Source organism: Chiroxiphia lanceolata, chromosome 16 (assembly GCF_009829145.1).
Source record: "Chiroxiphia lanceolata isolate bChiLan1 chromosome 16, bChiLan1.pri, whole genome shotgun sequence".
Taxonomy (NCBI): domain Eukaryota; kingdom Metazoa; phylum Chordata; class Aves; order Passeriformes; family Pipridae; genus Chiroxiphia; species Chiroxiphia lanceolata.
Genome location: NC_045652.1, coordinates 12,384,282 through 12,402,169, shown reverse-complemented (window position 1 = coordinate 12,402,169; position 17,888 = coordinate 12,384,282). Strand labels below are relative to the sequence as shown.

The window sequence follows — 17,888 nt, the reverse complement described above, 5'->3', positions numbered from 1 at the left end:
GTCTTGATGTGAGTGAACACAAGATGTTGAGTAACATCGTGCTGAGAGCAAGGTAGTGCATGTTCTGAATTTCCACTGAGTTGAAAGTCCCTGGGGGAGCAAATACAGTAACAGCTGATAAACTTCAGAGTTGGTCAGTCTCTTAGAATTAACAAATACCAAACTATTATTGGAAAAAGGAGTTTTTTGTTTCTGGGCCAAATGAATTTTGAAAATCAGATGTGGAAACTGGCTTGAGGAGTCCTTCAGACTTGCAAGCCTTCTGTTCTCTGTGGTTGAGCCTGCCAAGTGCTGAGGTAATGGGCATGGGGAACAAATTCAGAGTAATGTCAGCAAGGTGGAATTTAATTTTTTTTCTGCACTCTGTTCTCTACACACTTGATTTTATAGCAATCAAACTGTTAAATAGCACACCTGAGTGCAACTAAGACTTAGCTTGCATTTTAGGTCAGTTGAGTTCCACCTAAAACCTAATTTTCACATACTGAGCAGCTTTCTGAATCTTTCAGTACTGTAATTTTCATCTGCATTGCATCTAAAAACCTCTTGGTTGAATACATACAGACAAAAGGAGAAAATCTTGTTCAAAACAAATTTTTAAAGCATTATAAGGGATAAATGACACCTTCCAATCCTCATAGTCACCTTTCAACACCAGACATGGACAAATTTCAGTAAAACATGTCTGAGCTGATATTTCCACAGAAAGTGGAGCATTAGGGCACTGCAGCAGATCTTTGGTGTGTAAGTGGAGCAGGAAGCATCGTTCTGCGAGATATTCAAGGTTATGCCTTTTGTAAGTGCATCCAAGTTGCTTAGTTTTCCAGCTGGCCACCTGCCATGGAAAAGTCCAAGCTCAACATTCTCTGATGGCTGGTGTTAGCTGCCTTTTCAGCCCACAAGATCTAAGATACTTATTTCCCATCCCTCAATCTGATAAGATTTGGAAGGGAAACTCGCTGGTAAACTTGTGATTTCGTCTTGATCAGATAGTCAGTACTGCTGACTGGATTAATTCAGAAGGTACTTTTTTATTGTCAGTGTCTATTCTAGTTCTGCAGATGTCTTCTGTAAACAGAGCAAGTTTCAGGTTTTCATACTGCTCTGCTGGGAACAAAGCACAGGACTGGGACACAGACTAACGGGATTGCACATCATTCCCGGTGATGTAAAAACATCCCGTCGCTTCTAAATTCTGACGTGTTAGTTGAAAATGCCCATTTTTGCATGGCAGCTGCCCACTGAGAATAAATGGGGTAATTTACTAGTGATTGGCCAGAATCTTGGACCCATCCTTCCTTTTTCAGCTCAGGACTTTGTTGGAGCCGTGGCAGCAGTGGAGCCGGCTGTGCCGGGAGTGAGGAGCTGGGCTGGCGTGTGCTCGTTCAGCTTCACGGAGAACCTCCGGTGTGTGAGATGAAAGGGCTCTGGCAGCAGCCTCAGACAATGTATTCCCTCAGACAGTTGGCAGGGAAACAGGAAGGAATCCTTTCATGGGATGCTTATGAGTAGGTCTGTCGCCCAGTCGTGCCAGGATGAGTGTGTGTGAGCCGGGCTCGCTGCTGATGTTGGACACAGCAGTCAAACTCTCTTCATTGTCTAAACACATTCTTCCACGTGAATTTGGTACATATCCTGTTGCATCTGCTCCTTCGCTCTTCTTAGCTGCAAGTCAGTGGTTAATGTGCAAGTTTGGTTAAGGATTTTTCTAGATTTATGTTTTCGAAGCTAAAATTTCGCATGTTAGTGTTCACTCTGCATCTTTGTGTTTTCTTTGTGGCCGGTACTGTTTTCTCTGCTGTTTGCACCTGTTTTTCTTCCAGTCATTGTGAATCTGGGAAGCAGGAACAGCAGTGATGAAGACAGTAAGTAGGAGTAAAATCAAAATAATAGGGATTTTTTTGTTAATGTTTCTTGAAGCTTAGAGTGAAGGATGAGCCTGCCTTAGTCTGTTAACAGAAAGTCCCTTTCCTGCTGGAAGCACTGCTGCTGTTGTGCATATTTGAGACAAATGGACAAAATTGTTAACATAGCACCAAAAGTAATTTATCTCATCTACATCCTGTTGATGTAGAAACACGTAGCATTTCAGGAAAAAATGTAACTTCATTTTTCCCTTGCAGCACTTTGAGAAAGAATTGCTGTGCTTGATTGCTGGAAAAAGCTAACACATCTTAAAGAGTCACCCTTCAGCACAAGAACTCTGCTCCTCTTAGGAGTGTTTCTTAGCTGTGGATAGAATTCCAGTCACGAGGATCCACAAATCTTAGCACTGATGTGGGAGCTCAGATTAGCCTAAACTTCGTGGGGAAAATCAAATACATATTTATCACCTGTTTTTTTAATCCATGTGCTGTAAATCACACTGATTGGCCATGTCAGGTAGAATGAGTTTATAAAAACCCATCTTCACATGTACAAACCAATTCTTCCATTGTCCATTTGTACTGAGCTGACAAATAGTGAATTTTGAAAATCTTTTCAGACTTCAACATCTGATACCTCTACTGTACAACTAGGCAGTATAAAGAAGAGGTAATTTTTAGAAGTTTAGAACCATATGGTACTTTTTTGTAGTTGGTGTGTTGGTAGGGTACAGATAGCCACGACTTGGATAAGCCCTGGAGTTGCTGGATAAGAGCCAGGAGCTCAGTCTGTTGTTAAGGAGGAAGTTAAATAACACTGGAGAGATTTGATAGTTAAAATTCTGTACAGCTTAAATATGGAGAAGTGGTTGGTCTCTGCCTTGGAGCTGGTGATTGAATGAAAAATTAATGTTTGTCTTGTGTCAATAAATTTCAGTGCCCAGACAGGATGTAGAACAGAATTATGGTGTAATGGGCATCAGCTTTTTGGGGCAATTTAGGTTACTTCAGCATCCTCGGAGGGAATTCTGAACAAGCCCAGACTTGCTCACCTCCTTGGAAAATAATACTTAATTCGTCAGCTGTCACAGAGAACAGAACAGCTTTTGGCTGTAGTAAATCCATGCCCTGCTACCAGTGAGGCTGAAAAGAAGTGCAGGTTTAGAAATAAGTGCTGAAGGAGCCTGCTGGTTTGGGAAGGGGGAGTTGTTTGTTTGTTGTTGCAAAAAATTCTACAATTCATACAAATTTTAACCCTTGGACAGAACCAGGGTGTGGAACCTGGAGCCGTGTCCCTGTGCTCACTTCCAAAGGCTGTGTGTGTTCTGGAGGCAGGATGTTAAACCTGCTGCTTGTGTCCAGTAGGGCTCACTAAGGAAAGTGCTTCCTGTATCTCTGTTTTCTGGTGAGGTTTTGGGTTCTAAAAACTTGGCTGATGTAACATCTCCAACATTTTCAAATGCTTGTCTCCTGGTTATTTTATCCGGCTTGTGCTCGTAACCTTGCTCTTCCCTTGGGCCTCTTGCTTTTATAAAACATCTGAAATAGTAACATTCAAACTTTTTACAATCAAGAGATGATTGACATCCCAGGAAAGCTGGAAAAAATGAGGTCTTGATGTTTGAAAAACAAAGGTTTTGGTTGCAAGTTTGCATTCTGTCTCTATGTGTCTCTGGCAGCCCTAATGGAATGGTGCCTTATATAAAGGCCAGCTTTGGGTGAAATTACCTGTCAGTGCTTTAAGTCCATTGTATTTGTGTATTTGAGATCTCAGAGCTTAAAGGCTGGGAGGATTCCCATGTGTCCTTCTGGATTTCCTCCGTGTTTCTCAGCCCTGCTGCTGAACAATTTACAGCTCCTGAGCAGAGGGTGGGTTCCCAACAGTGAAAGATCACTGTTCTTTCACCTTGCAGATTCAGCTGCAGTTTGTGGCAATTAAAATATCTCTTTTTCTGGGTGTTTTGTGGTATTTGTGAGAATCCTGTTGGATCTGCATTATGGGAATTGTTAGATGTGTATTTTATGCTTCCTTGAAGCATAGCATTTCCTTCCTGTGTGTGGTTTAATTCATCATCTGAAACAAGCTGAGACGGACAGGTCTGCCTTAAATTGTGCACTCTAAATTTAGCAGCCAGAGACAGAATGATCAGGAAGGGCTAAATTAATATTATGTCAAAAAGGCCTTGGGACAAGGAAAGGAAAAAAACCAGTTTGGAACACAGGGTCCCCTTTCAAGTCTTTTTAGTTCAGAGCAGAATTCAGAGGAACTGCTTTTCAGAAGGAAAAGTTTGAAATGAGCCAGTATTTCAGGGAACTGAACACTGGGATGTTTCACTGCCCCTTATGATCTGACCAAGAGTCACTTTGAATAACTGGCTGAGTGAGAAGTTGATAAATTCTGGCCTTGCAGAACATGTCTTATTACTGAGTTTCTGTGGGTATTTTAAAGTAATCTGCATATGATCTGTTGTGCATTTATTTTCATGAAATGAATACTGCTTGGGAACCCTGCCCGAAATGAGGCTATCAATGGCAAAGGAAGTGATGCCAGATTAGTTATAATATTTCTGTGTAGAGATTTCCTATGTGCTCCCAATGTTGCCTGAAGGGACAGGGATGTTGAATTCAATTAGTTATTTTCATAGTGACTTGTTTGGAGCTAATGTTAAGATGGCATTGACATAGTACAAAATACAGAGATTAAAAATTCCTTAATTTCATGGCCTTTGCCCCTTGAGAATGCCGTGGTCGAAATAATCTAGCATATAAAAAGAGTTTCAGAGGACTATTTCAGGAAGCAGGAATATATGTTTACATTTTAACTTTCCTCCCTTTCTCCTCCACCAGTCAGTTTTTAAACAAATTGTACTATTTTGTCTGGCTTCACCAAACTTCATGCTGCAGATAGGGCAGTTAAAAAAATAATAATTGAAAAAAAAAAAATCCAGTAGAGATGCTGCATTGTGGAACTTGTGGGCTCATTTCTGGCCTTCTGTTTGTGTTTCTTGATTCTCCCAGTTCCCAGATGTGCAGTGACTCATCCTACTTGAACAATGGGAACAGCATCTCTTATTCCTTCTCTTGGTCCCAGTTGGCAAAACTGTTACTCAGAGGATATGTACTGCAGAGGGAGAGGAGATTAGCACTGAGAGGATGAGTCAGCCAGGCCTTTGTGGTAACTCTTGTGTGGGGAGAAGAAGCTGAGGACTAATGGTCTGTGCTCTGGTGCACTCAAAAGGACTGTCTGAATTATGTAAAATTCATAACTCAGAGGTCACTCTTCCCTTCCCCACCGCTGTCCTGTGCAGGACAACGCTTGGACATCTTGATTTATAATCAAGGAGGATTAAAAAAAACCCCAAAACCAGCTAGCTGGTTTGTGTCAACAGCCACATACATGATGGTCATCTCAGGCTTTGCTGTTAAAACTTTCAAATGTGAAAATACTAATGGACTACTTGTTAAAAATGAATTAAATAAGAATTATCAGTGCACGTGTGCTTCACTGGCAGACTCTGCTGGGACTGTGACGTGATGGGGCTTCCTATCTAAGTACTGTGGTGGTTGAAATTAAAAGTCTTTCAGATTTTAATGTTATTTATGAATATTGTTAGAATATATTTTAAAGGAAATAATGTACTAACAACGAAATACAACAAGATTTGAGTTTTATTAGTTTCTGAAAAGCTCAACAACCTTCTATGAATGTCATTGATCTAAGGAAGTTTCTTGAGCTGCAACAGTTTTTTTCCCAACACCAGCCTGTAAAAGATCTGACCTGGACCTTTTTTGTTTGTTTTTTTTAAGTGAACACACCACGAAGTGATTATATTTAGGTATTTACATTCAGTATAAATACACATATAGTGTATAAATAATATACATATAGTATAAATAACTTTGGCTTTCTATTTTGCTACTTGCAAACGTGGCTTAAAATAGATGGCGAGTTTAAAAATCTCTTTTTCACTAGAACTGTTAAAATACCGAAACTGGAGTCATCAATCTGCATAAAGATATTTTTAGTATCTGATGAATCAATTGCAAATATTTGCTGCCACTTTTATAGGAAGTCATGCTGCTGAACCAGAAATAACTAGCTAAGATCTGGAGAAGGAGAGCATTTGAAGTGCTAAGCCAGCTTTGAATGCAGCTGAATGGTCAGACAGATATTAGAGAAACACTAAGAATTTGCCCCAAAAGAGCCAAACCAGCTTCTTTATGGTCAGTGTCTTCAAGAGAAAAAAATAATTTAACATGAGATGGGCAGCTGATACTTTATTTTGGTAATACTTTGCCTTGAATGGAAAATCTACTTGGATTTATAAACTCTTTGTGGGTGTGTATTTTATATACATGCATATAAATACCCACAGACATTTGTATGGGTTTATAATACCTGAAGCACGAGGTAGCTTTGGAAAAATAATAATTTATCAATGGAATTCAAAACTGCATTCAAGTGCACCTTGATGTAAAGCTAAATAAACTTGCCTTCTAGATCTCATTAATATTGCTGTCTATTTTCCCTGGATGCCAAGGAAAAATTTGAATAGAAAGGAATGTTCAGTTAGTATAATTGTTCTGATTAAAAATACTAACACAGAACAGTCATAAAACCTGGAGTTTCAGTAATTTCCTCATTTAAATATGTTACAAGTTGCTCATCAAGTCAATGCTGAATCAGTTGTGTGCTGCCTGGGGATGAACTGAAATGCCCCCCCCCACTTCCCAGAACATCCCAGTTTTCTGTGAATCTGACTAAGATGTAGGGCAAGGTTATTCCAGAAGCCTTTGGAGCAGGAACTGAATCCACACTTCCGTAGGCCATAACTCAGGACTTAATCAGGGAATCATTAAAGCAGCTTTTCAGTGTGTGGTGGGCTTGGGGTTGTTGTTTTGGGAGCTTTTTGGTGGGTGGTTTTCCTCCTTTCATGTTTGTGTGCTTTAATGTTTTGAGCTTTTTTTTGACTTCAGACCCTCTGGAGCTTGTTGGGGGTTTGTTGTTTTGACTGGAAACAGATATTTTGACTTAAATACTTGGATGTCTTTGAATTCTGTGCTAGAAGAGAATATTCAGGCACCTTCAGATCTGTCAGACCGTGCATATGGTGCTCACACCTGTTCCAGCAACCTGACTTGGTTACCCAGCTCTCCAAGTGTTTTGCAATTACTGCTTAAAATTTCCCAGAGTTAATTAACTTGGCTTAATTGGAGCGTTAGGAAGAGCTGTGTAAGAAACTAGAGAAGCCTGCTTTCCCTAAATCCCTGCAAAAATGAACATTTTTTTCTTCAGTAATCAGTTTATTTTCTTACCTCCTTATAAATGTGCAAAATGTCCAAGTGATTGATGTGTGGGGTGGGAAATAGGGGAGGCAGAAGCTGTAAATCAGGTGATCCTGCCTGTGTGTCCCAGCAGTTTAAGGCATCCAGCTGTTTCCTGCTCTGTGTGGGAGGGTGGATGGACAGCAAGGCCTCTTAAAGCAACTGGGTTCCTGCTAGAAAATAGGAAGAAGCTGTATCAGAGATGGCCCCTTTGCAGTATTTTTGCACATCTAAGGGTACTGTGTGGGACAGAGCACAATAGAGAGAGAAGGGGTTTTTTTTGTAGCTTCAGTGATCTTTTCTTTTTGGGCTCTCCCATCTCCCAAACATGACTAATGCTGTACAGGAAGCCCTTTTCTCTTATTCATGCGGTCTGTGATATCTCTTCTGATCCACAGAGTGCCAAAAAATACAGGAAATTACTTTCACCTTATGAAAATTCATGATTGTAAGGAAGCTCTTAGAGCAATTGTTCTTTGGAAACTTTCCCCCCCCCCCCCCGCCACTACCACTCTCTCTCAAAAAAAGATAATTTGTTCTGCTAGCAATCCACTGTAAATCTTTTGTTGATACATGGTAGTCTTTTGCAAATACTGTGTTCTCTCTCTTTTATGAAAAGACACTTTTAGTTTTAAATGTTAGGAAATAATCAGCTCCAGCTCCTTTTTGTCTGTGCCTTATGCTGGGAGTGTGTACTTGTGTGATACCCTGACTCCTCTGATCTCCAGTCTGATTCCTCACAATGAACTGTTGTCTTGGCATCTGTTTACAGTTGTACTGCAGGGGAATAATTCTGTTCTGCTGCCTCAAGCCTGTGGTGTCGAGGAGAAGGTGTGATTTAAGAATTTATATTGCTCTTGGAGTCTGAGCTGGTACTTGGAGAAAGTTCCATTCTGAGTTAGTGACTTGGTTGAGGGCACCTACGGTCAGTTAGGTCACTGCTGACACAGCCGTGATAAAGAATTTGTTTTGCTGCCTAAAATTATTAAAAGGCAGCAGGATTTTCCATTTTATCACTCTCATTACATGGCTACAACTGCAAGACACATGTCCTGGACAATGAAGAATACTTTCTCACTGAATAGATCTTCATCTGAAGAAATGCAGGGGAAGTGTTGGAAGGAGAGTTTCACCCCAGAGCAGTCTGCACAAACCTCTTATGCAAGAGGAAATTTTCACCAAAAAAAATGTTTTTTCCCTGTAAATGCTGCCTATTTCTTCTCAGTATAAGTGCTAAACTTTTTACAAGATGGGCAAATCCGTTGTTAAACTCTTGAGCCTAAAAGGGAAGCTGTCTGTAAAAGAGAAAGTCCTTCAGAATGTTCCTTTTTTTCATTTGTTTGTGACAAGCAAGTTTAGCTTAAATCATCACAAATTGTGGGTGACTTAAATCTTTCTCTTTCCTGAAGATATGCCACCCAGTCTAGGATATGCCTTTGTTAATTTTAAACAAAATACATTGGTTTCTTAGAAATGTTTCGTTTTACTCCCATTCAGTGTCAGTTAACTGCATTCACCTTACAAGGGGAAAAAAACCTAATTCTTTAAGTCAAAGAACTGACTTTAATGACACTTCCTTTTCATTGTGAAGATGTACTGGATAGATTTGAGCATTTATTCAAATCTCTACTCACCTTTGATTTCTCTAGACCTAACAGAGAACTGCATTTAGAAGAAATTCTGCCTTTCCTACACATTAGTACTATATTATGGCAGCCCCACTTGGTTATCAGCAGTTTGTGAATTAGGTTCTGTAATGCTTGTATTGTTCCAGCCCCTGAAGTGTATCGGGATGGTGTCCAAGCTTCCACTTGGGATGTTGCTCTGTTAGCCCTCAGTGCATGTTGGAAAGTGAAAAGGCCTTCAATTGGATTTGCTGTCCTAGAAACAAGCTTAGTTCCCATCTCTTTCCTTTTCCACAGGGTGAATCGGTGAAATACTTCCTGGATAACCTGGATCGCATCGGTCAGCTGGTAAGACACCACCTTCTCTTTCTGAACCAGAGAGCTCAAAGAGACAGTGGAAGCCTGGGTGTGCAATGAGCATTGATTTTTGTTTGGGGTTTTTTGTTGTTTTCTAAATAATAGTGTAGTAAATAATTCCAGTGTTGTTTCTCTAGAAATAGTAGACTCCAGCCTATGAAACTGAAGCTTAGTATTTGCTTAATCGTTTTTGACAGATGATGGAAGTTGTATTTATGCACATATTTTCTTTTATCAGCCCTTCTACGCAATCTCTGGATCTCATTCACTTTTCATGATGCTCTGGTGGCTGGTGCTACTTAAGGTAGCAGAATGGAACCTTAAAAAAATTAAAAACATTACTAGCACTTCTAGGATTCAAACATCTGTCAGGAGACTTGGAAGGGAAAGAAGGGAGATGATTTTCCCAAATAGTAACAATGATAAGCTGCTGAAGAACAAATCTCTCTACAGTGGTAGGTTGGGCCACAACTTATGGTAGAATGTGTTGCTGTACTCACTGGTCATGGGAGTGTGAACCTGGAAGGAATATTTCCACTAAAGCTTTTGAGATGGTCTTTTTAGGAGTAATGAACTGTGAAAAACTAGATTTTTAAAAAACAAAAAATCCTTTCAGTGATGACTTGGTGATCTGCTTTATTGAACACTAAGTGGAAATAACAAATAACACTAAGAATTTGATCATGAAAAAATAGACTTCAGCCTGAAAACAAGAGGCTTGCAGGATAAAAATGTGAACAAGTGGATTAGTCCTGTATTTTTATTCTTGTTTGTCTCAGGGTCTTCTAGATGTTCACCAGTGTTGAGCTAAATGGTCAACAGTTGAGTATTTTAAAGCTGAGTATTCATTGTTCACCTGATAATTTAAAAAGTATGGCTCCTGGTGATTTTACCCATTACTTCAGTATTCTGGCCTTGGACAGCATTTTTGAAGGACTCCTTTTGACAGTTCTCTCCTTTCTTTTCCAGAATTACTTCCCCAGCAAACAAGATATTTTGCTGGCCAGGAAAGCCACGAAGGGGATCGTAGAGCACGATTTCATCATTAAAAAAATTCCTTTCAAGATGGTGGATGTGGGTGGACAGAGATCTCAGCGTCAGAAATGGTTCCAGTGCTTTGATGGAATAACTTCCATTTTGTTCATGGTCTCCTCCAGCGAATACGATCAGGTTCTCATGGAAGACAGGCGCACAAACAGACTCGTGGAGTCCATGAATATCTTTGAGACAATAGTCAATAACAAGCTCTTCTTTAACGTTTCTATTATCCTATTCCTCAACAAGATGGATCTTCTCGTTGAGAAGGTAAAGACTGTCAGCATTAAGAAGTATTTCTCGGACTTCAAGGGCGACCCTCACAGGCTGGAGGACGTGCAGCGTTACCTGGTGCAGTGCTTCGACAGGAAGAGGAGGAACCGCTCCAAGCCGCTCTTCCACCACTTCACCACGGCCATAGACACGGAGAACATCCGCTTCGTGTTCCACGCAGTGAAGGACACGATCCTGCAGGAGAACCTGAAGGATATCATGTTGCAGTGAAGGAGAGCAGCCAGTGTTCTGTTACAATTTTGCTGGAGGGTTAGATCAAAGTTTTTGTCCTTTCTTTATGGCCCTTGCATGCGGTGTAGGACCCATGCGAATTACTTGGCTCAGGAATGCTGTAAACTAGCCAGTCCAAACAGGAGCTATAGGCCGGAGGAGTCACATGTTGATGTTAGCTACTGAATCATTTGGACTAGAAACACTACTGAACCCTGGCCATGGTAGGTTCTGTACCAATTTTGGGACGCTGAACAACACAAACCACCTTCTGCCTTCTTAGAAAAAAAGAGATCTCTGACAAACCATGTATGGAAGACACATTGTTTTAAGTGAATACGCTCGTTTTTCAGAGACACTAGTCGTACAAACTGCCTTTTTTTTTTTTTTTGTAGTTTGGAGGTGCTGAATCGATCAAACTAATCTAAACATAATGAGATTGGCAGCTGTATTGGAGAATGTTAATGGAAGTCCTGTTGTTAACCCTTAGGAATATAACCAGATCTTGTGTGCGTGTTCAGCTTTGCCAAGGGTCTACAGTCCACTTGCCGAGGTGGATGCACAGCTCTTGTCTGAAGGTTTTGCCTGAGTCTCCTGAGGCAGAAATCTAAAGCTGTGTAAGGAAACTCGTGTTGGAGTGAATGGGATGGGAAGCTGAAGCCTCACTGATATGGAGAAGGGTTTATTTTGCACTATAGGTGAAGGTTGTTCCATCATGGGAAAACTGATTTCCTTGGTGAAGCAGCCTGTGCTGGAGCACCCAACCACGTATCTGCACAGTGGGTGCTCAAGTGAGATGTACTCCATGGAAACCCAGCACTGTTCTCACAGTGGGCAGCGTGTGTGAAGGTTCAGTATCTCGTGTGACAGGGCTTCATCTACACTCACAGGTTTAAAAGCTGATCAAACTCTTAAGCAAAGGTTTTGGTAGCACAGCAGCTGCTTGATTAGTCCCAACAGCTGACCTTATAGGAAGACTGAGCACCCTAGAGATCCCAGCTTTTCCAGCTGCACTGATGTGTTTGGACAGCAAGACCTTGCTGTAAAATTAGCCTTTAATCTGTGTCTTAATGGGATCTTTAGCCTATAGTAATGCACATGTAACTCTGAGCACAGCTGAGTTTGGAGTTGCCAGTTTTGGGCAGTGGATTGTGTGTGAAATGGTAAGAGGCTGTGAATAATGTTGATCTGAACTCCGAATTTCCTTGTGCTCTCAGTCTCTGTCAGGTGCCTTTTTTGTGTACAGACATTGAATCTTTTCTACTACAGTGGGGTACATGGACAAACCGAAGATATTGTAGTGCTCTCCTTTAGGTAACTCTCACACATAGTTTACTGTGCAATTTTTGTCGTAGTTTTTATCCAAGAATAAAACCTGAAGGGCTGTTTGTACCCATAAAAAGTCAGCAGATTCCCTGGAGTTCTTATCCCCTTTGAGCCTGTAATGGCATGTCAAAACAAGCAATGTTTTACTTCAGCTGGTAATCCCATGGGAAATGTGGTCAAAGAAAAGTCCCGTTCCGTTGTCCTTTCATGTTAATTTGGATAAAATCTGGAATCTTTCTTCCCCTCTGAAGCTTGCAGATGTTCATATCAGTATTTTTGTGTAGTTGCCTGATGTAGCAGCCCCCTTGGCTTTCTTTGTGCAGGCTCCAGAGTGGAAAAGCTGTGGCTGTGTCAGTGCTTGTAACAGGCACAGTCCCGAGGTAAGAAGCAACTGAAAAGTTGCAGATGGGAAAATCTAACTTAAATTTGAGCAAACTTAAACAGGAATTAGTTTCCTTGCAACAAGTCTTATTTTGCCAGGACCAACTTGTCTTTTTAAATATTTATTCATTTCTAACCTTGAAGGAGAATAATGTTGTGACTCTTAATATTCAGATGGGAGGAAGATCTTAAGATTATTACATTTGAAAAGGTAAATGTTCCAACACGGTGTGATGCAGACAAGTTTAGTCATCACATGAGGTTGGTTTCTCTAAGCCCATTTGTTTGGCTGAAGGCTAAGGCTGCTTTCAAAGCTGTCAGATGTTTTCTGAGTTCCTGGTAGTGGTTTTCACTTCACACAAGACACTGGGAAAGAGAAGGCAGTTGTGGGCTGACCTGACTTCTAGGTTGACTTGACTTCAGTTCTTAGTTTGCTGTGAGCTTTATTCTTTCACTAAATTTTCCAGATGGGTTAATATTATGCTTGTTTTCTCAGATGAGTTAAACATTCCCTTTCAACTGTATTTTTTCTCAAGAATTACCTCAGTTTTTTTGTCTGAATCTACTGTAGTTTTACCTGGAGGCATAGCATGGAATTTCCTGTCCTGTTTTTCTCTTGATACTCATCCATGGTTTTGTATCCTTGGTCACCCTATGGATTTAAAACTCTCAACAGAGCTAATAATGCAACTTTTATTTTAAGTAACTTAAAATCTGCACCTGGAAAAGAAACAGCATGAGAGATCTCATATTGAGCTCTCAAGCTTTTTTTTTGTTACAATATGGCAGTTTTGCACACTAAGTCAGGTTTAGGGAGCCAGTTTGCTCACCTTAGGCCCATTGTTGCCTTTCTTCTTTTCATTGATGGAATGGGCCTAAGTGAGGGGCCAGTCAGTAGTTTGGCTCTGTGGGCTCAGTGTTCTGTCAAATTTGGATAGTGATGGATCACAGTAGGAACCCGAGATCAGGAAACTCTTTTTGCAAAAGTCAAGCACTTTTCAAGTTTGCCAAGTTGGTGACCCATGAGTAAAAAGGACGTGGGGGGGGGGGGGTTTAAGTGTCAGCTTCCTCTGCAAAATACACTCCACTTCTTGCCACAACTGAGGGGTTTGTGTTTGGGTTTTTTCAAGGTAAGTTTTAGTATAGTAAAGCCAGAAAATCGTGTTATGGTAAATCGGTTAGTTACTACAGCAGAGCTTAAGTAGGTGAGGTTGTTCAAACATCTCGGGACAGGCTTGGTTGGTTGCTTAGTCCTTTCACTAGAAACAAATAGAAAACTTTAAGTGACATCCTGGAGAACTTTGCAGGTAAACACAGCTGGAGAGAACATCTCTTTTTGTTAACTTTATGGGCTTATTGTTCATTTGGCTGGTCAGGAAATGGGTCACAGGCAGGATGATAACCAAATGGAGACCTTGAACAACTCCTTTTTTTTTTTTTTTTTTTTTAAAGAAAAAAGCAGCTTTTTGCTGTCCCTCCTCTGCCACCCCAGGGTCAGTGACCAGTGATGGAGTGTTGCAAACAGGTTGTCTCTCCTGAGGACAAAGAGAGGAAGTGCTTCCAGCCTGTGCCTGTGGGAGAGACTTACATAATCTTGCAGTTTAAGTAGAAAAACTAACTAAATGGGAGTCATTTATCAAACACTACTTTATATTTGTTGTCCTCAAAACAGGCTTTAAGCTAATAGATGTGTCAGTCAGTCCCATTCCTTCAGATTGCAGTGCTGTCATTCTCTGAACAATTCTTGGATGCACTGCAAGGTGACACGGGGAATTGGAACTAAAAAGGAAGAATGGTTTTCTGGAAGTGACATATTTAATAGGCACTTGTCACTTAAAAGGAATTAAGTGGTTCTTAATGTTTAAAATTAATATTGTTTATGGAATTGAAGTTACTGGCCACTCAATTTTACAACTCAAAGATTCTTTCAGTTTGATACAAAGAATTGATCTTATTAAGCATGGCAGCATAAATTATTTGACTTATTAACTTGATAATATATTTGATTTTTTTCAATTATTGCTGTGTAAAACCTAGAACTAGGCATGTTACAAGCGCAAAGGAGCTCCTGAAGATGACCATTTCCAGGCTTTCTGAGGCAGCTGAAGCCTGAACCTCAGCCAGGCAGGCAGAGTGGAGAAACTAATAGCAAAGGAACTGTAGGGAGATGGAGTAGGAAGAACTCATTTGTCCATGGCACTGCAGACAAAAATGGAATTCCACCAGGAGAGCTAAAATATGGTATGAAAAACAGTGCATTTGAAAAGTGTGTCCCATCCTGCTGATGTGTTGTCCCCCCATCCCTATGGCCCCATGCCCCCAGGTATTCACCCATCCTGGTTACTGTGATCTGCAAAAAATTATGGAATTGAAGAAATTAAAGGAATAGAAACGGAACCACTGAAGAAACCAGCAGCTTTCTTTAGTGAGCCACAGCTGCCTTCCACAGAACAGCATCTTAGAGAACAAGTCCTCTGCTGCCTTTAGATGGGTGTCTTTGTATTAACTATGTTTAAACTTACATTAACTTATGTTTTGGAGTCTTTTCTATGCATGTACCTCTTTACTTCTGGGAAAAAAAAAAAGTTGTTCTGCTGCATGGACGTACAGGATTTCTGTAAAAGGCCCCTCTGGGTTTTGAAACCTGACTTAGGTTGGCTTGTGTCATCAAATTTTCAGGAGTATCTGCTGGATTGATGGATGATTTGATGCACACCAGCTTGAGAGACAAACATGATATGCAACAACACCTCCACACAGTGCAGTTTGTCTTGTCAGCCAGACCCTGATCTCTCATGACAAGAACTGTAAGTTTAGCTGTAGCCTCTTTTCTATATCCTTTTTCTAGTATAAAATCACGTGGTGTAGTCAGGGGTTTAATATAGCACTGCCAACTCTTTACCTCATACTCCAATTCTGTAACACAAAGTGCTGGGTGGGGTGTTTCAGTAGCAACTCTAAAACATCTGTGCCTACTTTTGTAAATGAGCTTTTAACAGTTTTTTTTAGGGAGCATCCATTATGGATCAGGAAGACTGGCATGGTCTGGGCCAGACTTGGCCTGAGTTAATACTGACTCCCCACACTTCTAGATGAGGACTGTCTAGCCTAGTGAGGAATAATTGGTAAGACAATACAAAACCTAGTGCTTTTTAATAATACCTGTTTTGTAATTAGCTGGAGTGATCTCTGCTTTGTGCTGTGAAGTGGGCACTTCTTTGTTTTAACACTAATCTTTTTTTACATAGATGGAAATGAGAAAAGCCAGGACATTTGAAGCTGAAACTGCTGCTGTGTTACCAGATGATGCTGTCCCTGTGCTCATCTTGGTGGTTGGGCAGTTCAGCTCAATTCTTGACGTTTTTATCTTTCTAATGGCATTTGGAAAGCGGTGTTGAAGTTTGTCTGTGTGTCTATGCTTGTTTTGTTATGGGGTGGGGAGTGTGGAGGTACTAGATTGTCAGTGCTAGTGGTTCTGTGCCTGGCTTGAGGAACTGTATCACAGCCCAGCTCTTGGCATTCGTCTGAAAGTCGTATCTTCTGTCTGGTGTGAAAATACTCAGTCAGAGGGGGAAAAAAAGAGCAGCACTGACTTCCAAGGTGGGCATTCTGGTAAAAAAAGCCAAAGTATGTTGGAAGGGAGCAGGAGAGGGGAGCTAGTTTCTAAACAGATCCCAAAAGCTGATGGTGCTTGAGGACTGACTGTATTGAAGTGAAATGCCATCTGCACTGACCCAAAAGCTTTGAGTGACTCCAGAGAGCTATTGGCTGTGAATTAAGAACAGCAGGCTGGCAAGGCTGGCCCTGCCATTGTAAATCTCTCTTCATCTGTTCATAACTGGGTGCTAAACCTCAATTTTTACTAAAATACACTATGCAGATCTCTGGCCAGACAGTGCATCTTACTCCTTCCTGACAGCTACTTAAACTTTCTTCAAGATACCAGAGCATGAGAAGGTAAGAGACCTGGGTAAGAGGCTGTTTCCATTATTTGAATAAAAACTACATGTGATGGAGAGCATGTGATGGAGAGCAAAATTTTTTAAGAACTAGGACCTGAGAGAGCATCTTTTGAGGGAAGTGACAGATTTGGAGTGGTGTGGATTCTCTGCCGGTCCTTCCCATCAATCTCTTGTGCTGAGCTCGTGTGCAGGTGGTTGGGCACAAAGGCTGAGAGGAGACAGAAGGGAGAAGGGGGATGTGGAAGAGAAATGATCTGTTGGGAGCTCATGAGACTTGGAAAGGTGGTTGGTGGACTAAGGTTTGGAAATGAGTGTTCAAACTCCCGTTTGCATTGAAGCCATTAACTCTCCGTAGGATGACGAGCGTCCCTCCAGTGGACAGCTCGTGTTACCTGGAATGTGGAATGAGCTTGAATTGTTGATACACATTAAAAAGTATTTCTGGAGACTGTGCTGAACATGGCTAGTGTTTCTTGCTCTAGTGATGAGTTGTCTTGTTTGTGGAACCAATATGTACGAAAGCAAACTGAGAAAACACCAGGTTATCTCGTGACATGACCACGTAGCTTAGGAAGCCAAGTAATGTTATCTTCTATTCTGCAATGTACTTGCTCTCTGGTGCCTATGCATTAACACACATACTATGCAATATCAGTCTTTTTTTAAACCAGTTCACTGCATTGGGCAACAAAGGCCTGAGTTTAGCCTTAATTTTCTTAACAATTCACAGGAAAGTACTTAAAAACCAGTGACAAACTAAAAGAAGGTGAAAAATGCATGAAGTAAAAGCACAGTTCCAGACTGCTCACATAAGTGTCTTTCTAGCACCAAAACAGCATCTGTGATAGAAGCAGCTACTTGCTGTAATAGTTTCAACTTATGAAAACTGTGTACTAGATAAAATTATATTGTGATGTGTAAAAAGTGTATTTTATAGCTTTGGTGACTTAGTTTACTGTTTTGTATATATGAATTTTATAAATCTATTAAAACTTGACTTGTTATACTGTTCTTTATGGGTTTTATCTTTTCACCAGTCTGAAGTGACATTGTTTTGCTTTATTCAAAAATTTTCTGCGAGAGAAATGCTTTTTGAATAAATTACAGCATGGAACTGCAGCTGTCATGCAATGAAATCTCTGTGTAATCTCTAGGTATCTCCCACCCCTCCACTTCGAGGCTGAGTCATTCTTCCTGTGTCCAGGAGCTAAGGCTGATGAGACATTAACCTGTGTAAAACTTGTAACTCGTTCTCTGTAGTGTTCCAGGAGCTGATTCTGGGGCATTAGCACTGATGGGAAGTGGGAGGGGGGACACAGCTGGAGTTTGCTTATGCATTTGAAGCTCAGCAAGAGAAGATAGTTAAGCCTGTGCAGTTGCCAGCACCTGTTAGAGATTCCTCTCTGCTGTGCAGCATCTGGTAATAAACAGCCATGGGAACTGGACTTGCTGCTTTCCCAGTGCCAGTCCACTCTTTTGGGCTCACTTGTGTGCCCTGGTACCTTGTG

General features: G+C 40.9%; 1 protein-coding gene across 4 annotated transcripts in view; it reads left to right on the top strand.

Annotated features, from left to right (window-relative positions):
• The window catches only part of GNA12 (G protein subunit alpha 12), a 41,889-nt gene extending 24,498 nt beyond the window's left edge, over nt 1-17,391 (top strand). Inside the window, exons 3-5 of one of the 4 annotated variants that reach the window (XR_004359881.1) lie at nt 9,113-9,163; nt 10,142-10,935; nt 15,098-17,391. Coding sequence is in view for 1 of the 4 variants with exons in the window: in XM_032703842.1 (XP_032559733.1) it covers nt 9,113-9,163; nt 10,142-10,711 (621 nt within the window). In the remaining 3 variants the exon portion in view is untranslated. Of the gene's footprint in view, nt 1-9,112; nt 9,164-10,141 lie in introns of all 4 variants that reach the window. The other 3 variants (XR_004359880.1, XR_004359879.1, XM_032703842.1) reach the window with 3 other exon arrangements.
• Nucleotides 17,392-17,888: the final 497 nt, after the last annotated feature.